Raw genomic sequence first — 16,492 nt, forward strand, 5'->3', positions numbered from 1 at the left:
CTCGTACTGCAGCCAGGCGAATCTTTCTAAAATACAGATGCTCATTTCATAAGGGACATAACTCGAAATTACCCGAAGTTAAAGCGGGAGAAAACTAGTATGTTTAATTACCTCAATTTAAAATATAAATTAGAGCAAATAAAATAATCTTTACACGACTTGATAAAACTTCTTGAAGTTCGGTTTTGTCCCTGACTTTAATGTGACATATTTCAAGCTGATGTTTATTCAGATGTTTTGTAAAGTTAAGTATTGTTCTGAGACTTTGTACGTGTGCTGATTAAGTTGTTTGTTTGTTTGTTTGTTTTGCCTGTTTTGACAAAAAATAAATCTATGCTTTCTGTTATTGTTGTTCTTTCCAAGTTTACCATCATTTGACTGATTTTTAAATGCATGAGGCATCCTACTATTGAAAAAACAAAAAAGTGTGTAGATAACATTTTTACTCTATTTGCAATGGAGTTTGGTTTGTTAAATATTTTCAGAAGTTCGGTGTGCAGACATCCTAAGTAATGTGAAAAATGGTGAAGTGGAGCCTGGGTTCTCCCTCAGGTGAGCCATAGCAAATTGCTCTGAACTAAAATAATAGCACTTTAAATATTTAGCAATTTGAAAAAAAAAAATAGCTGCTGGAAAAAAAAAAAAAAAAAAAAATGTGTTATTTATGCCATCTGGCGGTGAAGCCACTTAACAGCACTTTGTATGAGAATAAATGCTAGGGCACTTAATAACAGGGTAGTTATTTAAAAATAATAGATTGCCCCATAGATACCGTTGGCTCAGGAAGTACTCAAATGCGTATAGGTTCCATCCTCAAACTGCAGAGTTTAAGCTACTTGCCTGCATGGTCCTTCCATCTCTCTTGATGTCAGCGCATACCTTGTGCAGGCAGATAGACACATGAAGCCAATTCCTGTCCATTGTGGAATTTGAGGCTTTATCAATGCTGTCCAGCTGTCAGAGGGACCTATATCATTAATTTCTTCAGATTTTGAAGCTGGCCTGCTTGATGTTTCTCGTTTTTCAGCTTTTGTACAAACTATATCAGTATTTGCTCACAAGATTCATTTTTTCATGTTGTGAACTTTATACTGCTTAATTTCTTCTTCTGGAATGTGGGAATTATTTGGCTCAATCCTTTGAGTTACAGTGTGGAATAAAAGGAAAAAAAAAAATAAACCTTATATTACATGGGATTCTTTGCATTGCTTTTCTGGCTTGTCAAATGTCTGAAAATTTACAACAAACATGGTGATCATATTTTCCTGGGTTGGTAATTGCATTCCTTCCGGCCATGCTTTGGATATGGTTCAAAGATTTGAAATGATAAGTGAAAAACCCTAATTCCCTTTCAAGGGGAATTGAATATCTAATCCTTCAGTTGTTGACATTGTGATATATTGCTATATCTTAAGTATACAAAAAATGTAGAAGAATGTATAGAAATAAAGTGTTTAGAAATACACTTCAATAGAAACTTATTCTTGATTAAAATTGTAAAGGATTTAGTAGTTGAAGGCCTCATTAAATTCCTAAGAATCAGACAGCAGCCTGTATGCAATTCAACCACAAGAAATGAAACAGAACAAACAAAAGTGAAAGGTATACTTACAATTCAAAAATATAGGAATTTGAAGCTAACTTAAAGTTAATGGCAAAGCAGTGGAGCTGCAAATATACACCAGGTAATACTATAGATCTAATGCATTCTGTATAGAAGAATATTGACAGATAGCTTTTGTAAATATGTTGGTTGCTCTGAAGGTAACGCCTCCTATTTATTTACATGGAAACAACATCAGAGTTCAACACTATTTGGTAGAGCAAATTCTCAGCTACAAAATACTATTTTGCAACACACTACCATTAATTATGCATTTTTGCTAGCAGTTGAGCCTGCACGCCGTGCGTCATCGGGGGTGACCCACTGCTGCTGTTGCCACTATTGAAACACACTAACTGCTTGCCTCACTGTGCTCATGTCCACTGTTTGCTCTCCATAATCATACACAAAGCATTGAGGAATGTCAATGAGTGCCATTTTTTTCTGCATGAAGGAGCTCAGTGACACACCTTTGTTTCATACACACCTCCATGTCAGATGCCATTTTGTCAGACTTCCTCTCTGCTGCCATTTGTCACGTGGCAACAAAATGTAATGGAATATTGGTAGGAAGGCCCAGCCTCTACTGCCATCCCACCAACATCTGCCTCTGATGCTGTGGGCTATTACAATAAAACAGGAGGCATTATTTTTGGAGCACCCATCATACGTTTCTACTGAGAAATAGAAGTAATGAATTAAAATATATCTACTTTTTTTAAACAGTTACCTTTGTATTGGGTTGTTGAAATAGTACTTGAAATTTAGCAGCAGGATTATTTGGGAAAGTGGCTGCTGTTATAAAAACAGTCTCTGTCATCTGTCTGCTTATGTATCAAAGCTAAATATGGAAACACCGTTTTCTGATTGCAGAACCAGATAGATTTTTTTTAATTATACCTTCAACGTTTGGCATGTTCCTCGCCTCTAGTGTAGACGTATGTTTCTGTTAATAAAGTCAAATAAAGATGTGATGTTAGGCATCATATTTGAAAATGTAGCTAGTAAAAACAGTGCTATTCTTGACTGAAATGCCGCAAATAGTTTGTAGATCCATTCTTGACCTCAGGCATCAACAAAGGAAGGTGAGCTGAGGGGACATTGTTGCATAGCAAAACAGGATCCTACGTGACCTTGCAAAAATCAAATTGTTCATGGCTAAGACTTCAACTGGACAGCATGTAGCTTTATGTGATGTTACAGAATATAGGAAGTGTGTTTGCAGGCAGAGCTTAAGGTTTTTACTTACAGGCAAGTACTGAGGGGGCTGAGGTGGGTGCTGACTGCTTGTGTGTGTGGTACCTGAAGGCTTCAGACAATGTTTATCTATAAGAAATGAAGAAAAAAAGCAATCTTGAGTAATTCAGTCTTTTGAAAGTTGCTGTCTTTCAAGATGAAGAAATTTTAGTGTTTAGAACACGGTTTTGATGTCAGGCATTGCCATTTTTATAGCATTTTCATTTTGCCTTTCCTGATCTCCCATGTTACTTTAGTAGTGGTATTGATCACCTACCTCACAGTGGTTAAGAAAGAAAAATAAGCCTTCATTAGGTGGTACACAGCTAAGGAGCAGTTAAGCTGTGAGTGACTCCATGAATTTGCTCATTATCTTGAATGAGTTGCTGGGGTTTAATGAGAGGTGGGAGGGGTTTGCTCTTCAGAGAACTTCTAAATTTACTTTAGCTTCTAATAAACACTGCACTCGTGGCCCACCAGAAGAAACATATGAAGTGCGAACTGGCATGTGTCCTTGAGATACAAATTGAACCACTTTAGAACATTTTTATTTTTCTAGGAAAGATGGCAAAATGGGATGGTATGCGGTTTTGCCTTTTTGAAAAACCTTTCCTCACACCTGTATTACATCATAGTTACTGGGCATAACATGCAGGTAAAAAGCAGCATTACGTTTAATTTGGTTTCTTTTTCATTTTCAGGAGAGTCAAAAACAATAGAATGTGCCATTTGCGGACTGAAAGTCTTTTTTACTAATGAAGATAAAAAGAGTGTAAGTTATTTAGATTTCCAATTAAAATACCTAAAAGAGTCTTTGTACATTAGAGTATCTGGCCCTTCAGAATGTCAGTGATCAAGTCAAACATCATACTTGCTTGGCAGGGGAGACACCATGATGATGGTTCATCCCCCCTGCACTCCAGGTGTGTTTACTCCTGTGATTTCCCCAAATGCAGGAGATTTGACTAATTTGTGGTAGCAGGGAACTGCTGATTTTTTTTTTATTATTATTATTATTTTTTAAATTTTACAAGGGAGACCTTACAGCTCTCTGAAAGGAGGTTGTGGTCAGGTGGGAGATGGCCTCTTCTCTCAAGTAACAGCAATAGGATGAGAGGTGGTGGCCTCAAGTTGCACCTGGGGAGATTTGGGTTGGATATTAGAGAAAAATTTCTTTTGAAAAAGATGGTGAGGCATTGGAACAGTCTGCCCAGGGAGGTGATGGGTGGAGTCACTGTCCTTGGAGGTGTTCAAGAAATGTGGAGATGTGGTACTGAGGGATGTGGTTAGTAGGACATGGTGGAGATGGGTTCATAGTTGGACTAGATGATCTTAGACATCTTTCAACCTTAATGTTTCTGTCTGTGATTTGGTGAATAAACTACAAAAATCAATGGAAAATCGTAACTGTGTTTGATGTGAACTGGAGAGAACTTTCATATGTATATCTAAAATAAGAGAAATTTTAGAATAATTTTAGAATAATTTGAGATCTTTGTAATTTGTGAATTCTTGATGTAGGTATCTGGGATGATATTTCACTTCCGTAGGCTGGATATTAATTGGTTATTTATGTTTGGGCATTAAATTTAACTTCAGATTGCTCTAGTAACCCAAAACGTAACTAATATAACTGTCTTGTAAGGCTAAGTATACCTGAGAAATACATTCAAAGTACTTTCTTATTAGTGATGTTACAAGTGTCAGAAAATGCATGTGACAAGCCTTCTACATTTGTTCATTTGCAAATTATAATCTGAATGAAACATTAAAAAAAGTTTCTAGTGTGTTTTGCATCACAAAGTTTTCTAGGCTTAAGTAACAGTGAGCTTTCCTGTAATGGTTGTGGGTCTGGCCAGTCAGATTTTGAAGGTACAATGTGAAATGGGATCATAGAGTGAGATCATGAAGGTAATACCATAATGAAAAAAATCAGCAATTATTAATCTAACATAATTTAATGGGAAAGAAAGGTAACTTCTGAGTATGAAGTTGAAGACAAAGCTATTATCTCATCCCTGCCCACTAGTCTTTTATTTTTCAATTAAACTATATCATTTATTTTTTTTTTAAAAAAAAGGGGGGGGGGGGGAGGGGGGGGGAGGGAAGGGGAAAGAAAAGAAACAACATGTGAATTCTTCCTATTCATGTCTATGCTTGGCTCATTTCCAGTAGACAGAAAAAGTTACCTGCATATACGGAATCTTGTTGAGGCTTGAGAGGAAGAATTCTCAAATCCTGGACAGCCTCCAGAGTGGAAGAACTTACTGTCTCGTAAAAATCTTCATCTGCATCAGATAGTTTGGAGGATGATTTTAAGTCATCCCGGCCCCTCTTTGTGAAATGTCTGTCCTGCATAGAAGAGCAGGATATATGCAGATAATACAACAAGTTTAAGTTCAAGATTTAGGAGAAAGTTTTTCACACAGAGGGTGAAGACACACTAGGTTGCCCAAGGAGGTTGTGGATGCCCCATCCCTGGAAGCATTCAAGGCCAGGCTGGATGTGGCTCTGGGCAGCCTGGTTTGATGGCTGACAACTAGATGATAGTTGAAACTAGATGATCATTGTGGTCCTTTTCAACCCAGGCCATTCTATGATTCTATGAAGATTAATTTAATATTTGGAAATACTTGAGGGCTGGAACCTGGTATTTTGGTACATGGTACATTTTCTGGCAGAAACTGATTGATAGGAAAATAATTGAGCAAGTGTTCTGAGGATTTGAACTTTTGATTAATGAAATAGCCATTTTGATATGTGCAAGAATATATCAGCTAGTACATCACACGTTTCATGCCTTAAAATTAAAACGCAAGCTGTTTCTGAGAATTTATATTAGAAAATTAGCAATCCAAGAGACTCAGAATATCTGTGGCTGTGCCTATCCTCTTGTTCCAGATTGGCTCAAAATTTCTTTCTGGTGTTCTGGTCTGCTCTTTGTGCTCACCATTTACATGCTGGGACAATGCTGCTGGTTTCTTTCAGGGGAAATGCACAGGCAGCACAGAGTTGAGATTACTGCTGCTTCAACTCAATTAAAGGTACCTAGAATTTAGTAAATAACGTTTTACTACCAGAGACAGTATAGGTGTATCCACCCAGTGTGTAATTGCAGCTTCCCTGATGTTTGTTTTAATCTGTTTTTAAATTTCTTATTAATGGGGAATCAATATCCTCTCGAGGTGCTGTCTTCCACTAGTTAACTATCCTTTCCGTTAATGCTTCTTCTTGAGTGCTACAAATTATACCAATTTGTTTCACCCTCCAAGGGCACACAAAAATAATTGATTATTAATCACTTTATTTCAACTTTTATTATACTCAGTGTTTATAATTATATTTTCTTTTAGTCTCCTCACTCCTAGACTAAACAGGAGTTTAAATTCCTCAAAACCTCTTCTGAGCTCTCAGCCTACTCAAAGGATTTTGATCCTTATGTCCCCAGTGTTAGTTTTCTGTTAACTCTTCCAGGCTATGTACAGCTTTATGAAAACATCAGGCAGACATCCAAGAATAGAATGTTTTTGACGGTACATATCAGGGTAACGTTTGCCTTTCTATAACTGCAGATGTTAATTGAAAAAATATCACTACACCTTGTATGCACCACTACAGGATACATTGGTTTGCAGGGTATTCTTCTGTATAACTACTTCCAGTTCAGTAGCAGAGCTCTAGGAACTACAGTGAGGGTGGATATATTTTTTTCAAACAACTGGAAATACAAATACAAATATTTACAGATTTCTACAGCTTGCTTGTGAAATTTTCTTCTGGGAAATGTCAAAGACTTAACAAAATTTAAGATACATCACATCTACTGCTTTTTTCTTTCCCAGCGTGGTTGTATTTCTTCTAAAAAGGGAATTAATTTTTCAATGAATCATTTTCCCTGTTCACGTTAGCAGTAATTTTTAAATAATCAGACATCTGACACATTTCAAAAATGCTTCCAGACTCTGTTTGATAGCCTCTCCAGGTATCCAATAGACCCTCAGGATCTGCTAACTTCTAAGAACTGAACTTGCCCCTGTTCCTCCCTGCTGTTTTTGGAACATTTTAGAATGATCCCAAAGATAATCAATTAATGTCCCAGAAATTACTTCAAATTCTTCTTTAGATGCTTTAGTAAAAGTAAATGCTCTCCTAGCAGTTCTTTCCCTACTCTGTTGCGTGACAGTACTGCCATCTAGTTTCTATTAATTCCACATAGTATCTGACTGTAATTAATTAACCTTTCTATGAGACTTGAAGCAGCCAAAGTATTGATTATATCAGCCTTCTTCAGTCATCCTTTACTTGTTCAGCTTGCTCTTTAAGCATCAGATCTGTGCTTTTTCCTCTTTCTCTAACTTGTAAGGTATTTGCAGTCTTTTCTTATACATCAGACATCTGAAACTCAAGATCAGCTTTCACATAGAAGTGGGAGAACATTTGAAATATATTATCTTTTCAGCTTTTATTTGCATTAGCTACTTATTAAACCTTGAGGTTTATGAGTTTCATGCTTGTTCATCTTGACTCCTGTTAATTTTGCATGATCTTACAATGAAGGAGTATTTCAGATGCATACCATAAACAGAGAATTAGGTCAATTCTTTGATCTATCTCCCACTAATACAAAGTTGTTCTATTTACTTAATTAAAAAAAATAATAAATCCCTTTATTAACATTGAGGACTACATTTTCTGCTACCAGCGTTGTAGCCAGAACACACATGTAGAAGTGAAAGAAAGAGAAAATTTTAGGAGGGACAGATACTTACAGTACAATATGTATTAGCAGGAACATTCCTTCTTTCATTTTCTGTTTGAAACGGAGAAAAATGTCAGCAGATGTTGTTCTGTAGAAAATGATACAATAACTGATAGCTTACATAAAGGAATAAAAATCTATCATCAGCACAGTACTTTAAAGATAAGTGTTTTAAACAGCGGAGCTGATGCAAATCCACCCAAAAGTTTGTTGACTTTTGTCATGCAGTGCGTGAGGAAGTAGCTCTGTGGCACTGGGATTCACAACCACTAGCCGAGCCCACCCACAGAAAACACTCAAGAGGACATGCTTGAGCTCCTACCTGTCTTCTGAGTTTTGCTGCCTGGTGCAGATCTTCAAGGTTTATTACTGTTGAACTTAGGGATCACAGTCTGGAAATCCCTCTTCTGGATAGAAATATATATTTGCCCCTTTGGTGGTACAAGAAAATCTGACCTCCTGCTTTCAAGATGGAACTAGAAAAGAGTTGTTGCTGATGTCTTTGCTGTAATAGCACATCATATGCTGCTCTTGTCCAGGAGATGGGAGTCCTGGTTTCAGCTTCTGAAACTCCAAATCCACAGTTCCCAAAATCAAGAGCAACAGCTATAAGGCTGCAAACTGCTGCAACTGGTAGCTGTTTGCTAATGGATGTTATCACATGGTATCATCAAGAAAGCACATTGCAGATCCTAGGGAATAATGAACAAGAGAGTGCATTCATTTGGGAAGAGTCCTTAGTTTAGCCCTTGACCTGATTTACATGTTTACTCTGGGGACTGGTGAATGCAAAACAGCCATGGTACATACGTACCCAACAAGTGCCCTTGTTCTGGGCTGTAGAACAAATTATTGCACAGTCTGTCTTAAGTCCCACAGGTCCTGCATCTGTGACTTAGTGATAGTCTGGTTTTAAAAGCTGAGCATGAAAGTTCTTCTGTCAAGAGTAACTTACGACTTAGCTTAGTGCTGAAAGCAGGATGTCAGATTATCTTGTGCTGCCTTAGTAACCTGTCTTCCAGTGATGTTCTCAGAGAAGCCAGTCTTTAAATACATAGCCTCTTTAAATTTATCGATATTCTTTCTATTTATTTATTTATTTATTATGATTTAAATAATTCATGAGCCTGTTATTGCAGAGTGTTGTATGCCCCAGCAGATGGCATTCAGTGTTCATTTATGCAACACAGTGTTTTTATCTCTTACTCAGAGGGTCATGAACAAGAGGCAGTTATTCATGTGAATTATTTGTCTGATTTTCTGTTTAGTTATGCTGGAGTGGATCAGAAATAAGCCCAGTTAAATCAATGGCACTGAGGAAAATTGATGCAGATGAGAAGATAATTAGACAGTGCCAGTGCAACAATGAAGAGACAGACACAGCCTTTAAATTGTTGTCTTTTTACTTCTGTTAATAAAAATGTGATTCTATCTTCCACAGTGAACAACAGAATTGAAAAACAGTGGTAAACATCAGAGCTATTAAGCCGCATGTTTCATGATTTAACTCTAAAAGGGGGCAGACATGAGCCTTCAGGATGATCTATTGATATTTAACATCAGTTTACAAACTGATGTCCAGGTTAGCCTATAATCTATTCTGTTACCCAGCAGTCACCACAGTTTGGAGAAACAGCTGCCCTCCCTCTCCTTTTCTTTTGAGAGTATGTGCTTTGCACAATGCCAGTGAAGGAAGTAGAGTTGCTGATATCCTGTGGACGTTCCATTTACATGACATGAATTCCCAAACAGTTGCTTTGAGTTAGCTACAGAGTGCACACCAGATAGAAATTACTCCTGTAATTTAAGAATGTTATTTTGGGAGTAAGGATGAATATTACATTTTGTCACCTATGCTAGAAATATTCGGCCATAGACATGCTACATATACTGTAATGAAAAATGCTGTCTGGGTAGTGAAACACTATCAAAGAGACTCACCACTTAGGAAGAGATGGTACATGTTATTTACTATATATACATTCTGAGTGGATGGGGCCCAGGGCAGTCTGATTGAGGGGGTTGGGTGCACCCTCAGTAAGTTTGCAGATGACACAAAGCTGGGAGGGAGTGTTGGCCTGCCAGAGGGAAGAAGGGCACTATAGAGGGACCTGGATAGACTGGATCGATGAGCCAAGGCTAATGGCATGAGTTTCAATAGGGCCAAGTGTTAGGTCCTGCATTTTGGTCACAACGACCCCAGGCAACCCTACAGGCTTGCGGAGGAGTGTCTGGAAAGCTGCCTGAAGGAAAGGGAATTTGGTGTGTTGATGGACATCCAGCTGAATATGAGCCAGCAGTGTGCACAGGTGGCCAAGAAGGCCAATGGCATCCTGGCTTGTATCAGGAATGGTGTGGTGAGCAGGACTAGGGAAGTCATCCTGCCCCTGTGGTGAGGCCTCAGTACAAAAAGGACATGGAGGTACTGGAGCAGGTCCAGAGAAGGGAAATGAGGCTTGTGAAAGGCTTGGAAAATCAGCCCCATGAGGAGAGGCTGAGGGAGCTTGGGCTGTTTAGTCTGGGGAAAAAGAGGCTAAGGGGGGACCTTATTACTCTCTTCTAGTATCTGAAAGTTGCTTACAGTGAGAGCAGGGCAGGTCGCTTCTTACTGGTGATAGGTGACAGGATGAGGGGAAATGGCCTCAAGCTGCGCCAAGGTAAGTTTAGGTTGGATGTTAGGAAACACTTCTTTACAGAAAGGGTAGTTAAATAGTGGAATAGGCTTCCCAGGGAGGTGATTGAGTCACCATCCCTGGATGTGTTATAGAGTGGTGCTCAGAGATAGGATCTAGTGTTGTTGTTGATAGGATAGAGTGTTGTTAGATTTAGGGTACTATGGTTAGGCTGCTATTGGACTTGATGATCTTTAAGGTCTTTTCTAACCTGAGTGATTCTATGATCTAGTACTTGATTTAGTGGCTGGCAACCCTGCCTGTGGCAGGGGAGCTAGAACCTGATGAGGTCGCTTCCAACCCATGCCATTCGATGATTTTATCATTTTATTGTTCTAGAATGTAAATCCTCTGATTTTCTGTTCCGTAGGTATGAAAGTGGACAGAGTCACTGAATAATGGAATGGTTTGTGGAGGAAGGGATCTTAAAGATCATCTAGTCTGATGCTAGACGCTCTTCCAAATAGACCATCTTGCCCAAAGCCGCATCCAAACTGGCTTTGAATACCTCCAGTCGTGAGGGATCCTTAGCTTCACTGGACAATTTGTTCCAGAGGCTCAGCACCCTAATCATGAAGAATTTCTTCCTCATTTCCAATCTAAATATACATGCTTTCAGTTCAAAGCTGCTGCCCCCTGTTCTGTCACTACAGGGTCATGTAAGAAGTGTCTCCCCATTTTTCTTTAGGCTCCTTAAGTTATTGAAAGGCCACTGGAAAATCTTCCTGAAGCCTTCTTTTCTCCATGTTGAACAATCCCAACTCTTAGCAGTTTTTTTAATCTTTTTTTACCAGATAGTTTGCAATCAAGGGGATGTTCTGCCATCAGTATTTTTTCAGTTAAAGCTGATAACTTACAACTGGCAGGAGTTTTCTCAAGCTATAGAGACCGAACACCTCCTGCTCAGTATTGAAATTTCTTATGCCACAGCTTCTGTAAAACTAATAGATGGAGTATGTCAGTTGTAACAATAGTAAGGAATTATATTTCTGTGGCATATGTGTGGGTGGGTTTCTGCCAGCTGACAGAATGTCTGATGCCAAAGGACAAAAGAGAAGAAATGATTTTTTAATTAACTTGCAACGAAATAGAATTGCATGCATTTTGTGGCAACCTTACTTACTTTTCATAAGTGACCTAAAGAAGTCTATTCAGAAGGGTGACAGATTAACAATTTGTGCTTGAAAACCCAATGTCAGACTTGCATCCCTTATTTAAATGAGAAAGCAGAAGGTAAATCTGTTTCCATAGTCTTCAGTGAGTCTATGAGTGCGCTGTGGTTTTTTTCAGTCATTTTTGTGGTGTTTCAGCAAGTGACAAAAAGTGATAAAATGTTGTGCGCTATATTTCAGTGAATCTTGTGATACTTACAGAGTGTCTCTTAACCCCTTCAGTAGAAAAAAAGAATAAATAGATGAAATATAGCAAGTAAGAATCTGCATAGGAGTTTTCAGTGTCATTATTTTCTGGTCCAAAAGTACAGTGTAAAAATGTCAGCATTTTCCTCTGGTCTCTGGAGAGGTTAGGTAAGACAAGCAAAACCTTTGTAAATCACATAGTTATAATTTCAGGACCAAGGAAGAGACTAGGCAGTCTTCAGAGGCTGTGAAATGCATGTGTGAAAAATGCCACTTTTGTGAGCTTTTGTGGTATGGCTAGTTATCTATAGAACATAAAAGATATCCCGCTAGATGGTTGAGTTTTATTTTTCCAGAACTGACTTCTTTTTTTCTTTTTTCTTTTTTTTTTTTTTTTTCCAGCCTTAAATCTAAATCTTATGTATTATATTTCATGCATTTGAGAAAACTTCATGTAATGCAATAAACACAGGGTACCAAATACATTTATCTGGATGGTTGTGCCCCCATTTAAGTAGATAATTTATGTACTTTGCATTAAACATCTCTAAGCTCAGCCAAAGTTGTGAAATGCAGTGCCATTTTCCAAATGCTCTAATAGGATCTGTACTTAAGAAGTAAATGGGATTCAAATACATGCTTAATACTGACAATAACTGCCATGGAATGAGATTCAGAGCTCCTATATCATTGTCCCATTGCTTTGGAACAACAGCAAAACAGATTGTTTCAGAAGTGGTTCATCCCTTTAAATTCCCTCAATTGCATTTTAGAAGTCATCAGGTTTTCAGTTTCCAGCAAGAAGATGACTCATATTCAGCTTGTTTCAATGTATAACATCATGAAGCCAACATTTCTTGAAGCAGTCTGGAACTAATCATCTTCTTACTTTCTTCATTAGCAGCTATGCAAGAACTTAGCTTTCCTTTCCTTCTTTTCTTGCAACAAATTTTTTTATTTTTTTATTTATTTTTTTTTTAAATTTGTATTATGATGTATGTTAAAATGTTTTGGCCCTTCTTAATTAGGAGCTATTACTGACTGAGTAATCGGTATGGAAAAAAGATACGCTGTAGTACTTCTTTTTTTAGTAATAAAAGAATTTTACCTTTCGGATGTATTTCCAGATTCATTTCTGCACATAAACTTGGGCAGGAACTAAGGACATAAAAAAAAATATTAAAAAAAAAAAAATTAAAAAATAAAAATCCACTTAAATATTAGAAATTACCATTGATCTATGAAACTTTTCAAACAGTCTAACTTAGCAGAACAAGTGGAATTGCAAGTGCAATAACTTAAACTTGAAAAACAATTTGTTAGATACAGAAATTCAACATTTTTTGCAATCTCTCCAGCCTCAAATTTGGACAAGTAGAACTCTGCTGATACTACAAATTTTAGACCTAAGCATTGCAACAATCAAATTAGTGCTTTTACATTTTCAGGACATAATTTGAGTGAGAATGATTTTGCTTAGGGAAATAGGATCTAAATCCCTTTTAACCATGTAGCTGTGCCACTGCACATGGCTCCTTTCCCCTTTTGCCAGCTCCCATAGGTATAACAGTTTCCCCAAACTCTGTCATGATACTATTCCATCTTGCTTTAGGATGGAATTCAGCTAGTAGGAATATGTGGGATACACTGAGTTCAGAAGAAGCACATTGACAGATCTTGATTTAAGCCTGTTGTCGAGGATGATAGTTCTCTCACTATCACCCTCTTTAGTTGCTGGTCCTTGGCCCTATGTCAGCCTGACCAGCAGCATAAACAGATAATTGCAGTAGTATAACTCAGTATTCAGAAACAACAACTATTTTTCAGTGAATATGCAGTCAGGGTTTACATAAGGACAGTATTAATACACTCCTGTATTACCTACTTTCTGAACACACTTGGAATTACCCAAAGTTTGTGAAACAACAGAGCTTCAAGTGCCCCGCTCTTCTAATTACAACATAATTTATGTTAGCAGCAGCTTTTGAACACAATGAAGCTGAGTGGTTTCCTGTTCACTGAGTAGTCTGTAAACCACAATAGATTCATTTGGTCTTTGCTGTTTGTAGCTTAGAGCATGGCCACATTAATAATAAAACTTCTGTTGAAGTTACTTATCGGCGCCTTAAACGGCAATTTACTTACCTATTTTTTGGCATAGTTTTCTTCTTCCCATTTGAGTCTGTCGGGCGCTGTGTCATAGTTTTCCTGTTAGTTCTGACACAATTAAACAAAGATTACTGCCAGGAAGCAGTAGTAAGTGGAAAAGAAATGTGAATTTAAAGTGAAATTTTCAAATCTGGGAAAAACATGTAAATGATTCCCATTTCTAACCCAAACATGATTTTCTTTCTTGTTTGCTTTTGTTTTTTACTATTTGGAAAACAAAAATATTTTACTGCTGAGAGAAGGAAAGCCTGGAAACAGAATTCCTGCATCCAGTGTTTTGATTTCTTTATGATAAGGTATTTATTAAACTCTTCTACAGATGAATAGAAATCAAGATTTGGGGCACGTATCCAGCATCTCTAGTAATAGTAAATCACTTGATAAACACTAGACATGTAGATATCAAAGTAACAGAGACCTGTTCTTTTGTCCCTCTGCTTCTGATTGCTCTTGAGCTTAAATTAGAAACCTAGTTCACTCATTTAAAATAATATTGATCTGAAACACAGAGGATTTCAGCTTTTACCCCTTAACTTCTGACACCTTAGTGTTAGCAGCAAAAGAAAATTATATTGCAAAACAGTTCCTGTAGATTGTCAAGATGGTCATGTTCTCTTGAACTTTTAGGCTTAGTCCTCCCAAATTCATTTAAGTTCATAGATTCTATAAGCAGTGTTGCTAGATAAAGATTTTTTTTTTTTTTGCTTACATGTATATATATGCTCAAAAATTCTTAAAAAAAAAAAAGTTCTTAATATGTGAACGCACACACATTTTCTAATTCTCAGTGTAAAAATACTAATAGCAACAAATGCAAAGACAGAAATGTTAGAGGGTTTTATTTGGTATAAGAAGCATTTTTGAACTTTGGCTATAATTGAATTTTGAACTCTGTATATTTCTTAGTTTGCCAGACAAAACCTTTAGAAGATTTGTCCCTAGCCACCAGAAATATAAATGGTTACATTTTTGTGCTGAGTTATCTCTGTAGAACATCAGAAATACAATCAGTTACTGGTTTCTATCAGCTCTATCCTCTTCACAGTTCATGTATGATCTTTCTTTTTCCTTTAAGAGAACTATTTCATTCTTGGCAACATTCTTCTAAATTCCTCTTAATGAAGTGTGTATTAAAAATGCAAAACTCTACTGCATGTAAGCATTATGAGTACAATGAACACAATTTTTGTGCATTTGAATTTGCAGCATTCTTTCCCAACTCTTCTGTGTGGTTAATGTCCCGTTGCACCTGGAAAGTGACCTTCTTCAAGTTCTGCCTTGCCCACAGTGGGGAACTATTTTAATCTGCTTTGTTTGGCTTTGCCCATATGTGGGATGCAGCACTGAGGCCGAAAGCCTCCTTTGATGGCTATGTCTGTAGTCCTTCAGAACTGCAGACGTGTCAAAGGTAAGTAATAGCATAAAGTACAGGATTTTTCAGAAGGTCACTATGGGTTCAGAATGTGGGGACATTCTACAATTTTTGTGTGACTTATGTTAGTAAATTCTCTCTCTTGCCTAAGAAGATTTCAAAAACTCCTCCACTGCTTATTCCTTTAAAGTACTGCTATACAATTTCTTAAAGTTTCTATGTCTACAGTGTAAAAGCATTTTACCTTCCTAGGATTTTCTTCCATTTCTTGTCAACACTACAGTTGACACTGTCACTGGAGTGACATTGCTCCTTCACTCCTTCTGCAAAAGGCAGTGTAAAAAAGCTTCACCTCTGTAACTTAAGAGGCTGTATTTTAGAACTTTTTCTACTTACTAAACATTTCAGACAGACCAGATGCAAAAACCTAAATTGCATTGTCTGTGACAGTGCAGTTTAGTGGCACAGAGAGCTGCGACTCCTATTTAGCTCAAGGTTCAATTTTCATCATCTATGGCAAGAAGGTATACTGAGGGGGAAATGTAGGCTGGGCTTCCCATTAAGTAGTGATTCACTAATATTTAATGGCAGACAAACTGTTATGGAGCACGTAAAGAAATCCAAATAACATTTACATTAATGTAGATTGAATTTCTCTCAGTGGATTCTGTTGCAATAATCTATGATTAATACATGATGAATTGGATGTATAAATGTTTGTGTTTCCAAATTTCAAAATTTCCCAGAGTCATGAAATGCGTAGCTATATTATGCCATCTGGAAGTTTATGTACTTCAGAGCATTTAAGGAGATTATTACTAGGGTACATTTTATTTGCCAGGAGTGAAAAATGGCTAAATTGGTAATGAATGGTAAAAAGAGAAGGGGGGAAAAAAAAAGAAAAAAAGAAAAAAGAGTAAAGTCCTTTCCTTCCTGCCTTTATTCTCTATTCTGTATTAATAGCAAAATAACAACAAAAGTAACTATCATATTCAGAGGCTCCCCTCTGCCTGCAGTACTCTACATGAAGCAGCCCAATATTGCATGATATTTTGTTCCATAAATTACCGTGTTCCAAACATTCTGCCATACTTCTGTGTTAAATCCTTTTTCACGAGAGATTTTAAATGCCGTCATTCGGCCCAGAGTATTCAGAAGCAGTTCCCTATTGGATAAACATTATTGCTGATATCTGTTTTTGTAGTTACTTATTTTTGCACCTATTTGCATATTTATTTGGTTTGGCAGAAATGTTTGAGAGTACTTCTCATAAAATGGATCCTCATTGTGCTGGATGATTCACACTCATAAAGTCAAAGAATG

At 37.2% G+C, this 16,492-nt stretch overlaps 1 protein-coding gene across 1 annotated transcript in view; it reads right to left on the reverse strand.

Moving 5' to 3' along the window:
- CLNK (cytokine dependent hematopoietic cell linker) overlaps nucleotides 1-13,829 on the reverse strand; it is a 34,131-nt gene extending 20,302 nt beyond the window's left edge. Inside the window, exons 1-6 of the mRNA XM_072336224.1 lie at nucleotides 13,774-13,829; nucleotides 12,737-12,786; nucleotides 7,609-7,649; nucleotides 5,029-5,191; nucleotides 2,853-2,929; nucleotides 2,504-2,549 (exon numbers count right to left, since the gene is read on the reverse strand). Of these exons, the coding sequence (XP_072192325.1) occupies nucleotides 2,504-2,549; nucleotides 2,853-2,929; nucleotides 5,029-5,191; nucleotides 7,609-7,649; nucleotides 12,737-12,786; nucleotides 13,774-13,829 (433 nt within the window). The remainder of the gene's footprint in view (nucleotides 1-2,503; nucleotides 2,550-2,852; nucleotides 2,930-5,028; nucleotides 5,192-7,608; nucleotides 7,650-12,736; nucleotides 12,787-13,773) is intronic.
- Between the last annotated feature and the right edge of the window lie 2,663 nt (nucleotides 13,830-16,492).

Source organism: Excalfactoria chinensis, chromosome 4 (genome assembly GCF_039878825.1).
Source record: "Excalfactoria chinensis isolate bCotChi1 chromosome 4, bCotChi1.hap2, whole genome shotgun sequence".
Taxonomy (NCBI): Eukaryota; Metazoa; Chordata; class Aves; order Galliformes; family Phasianidae; genus Excalfactoria; species Excalfactoria chinensis.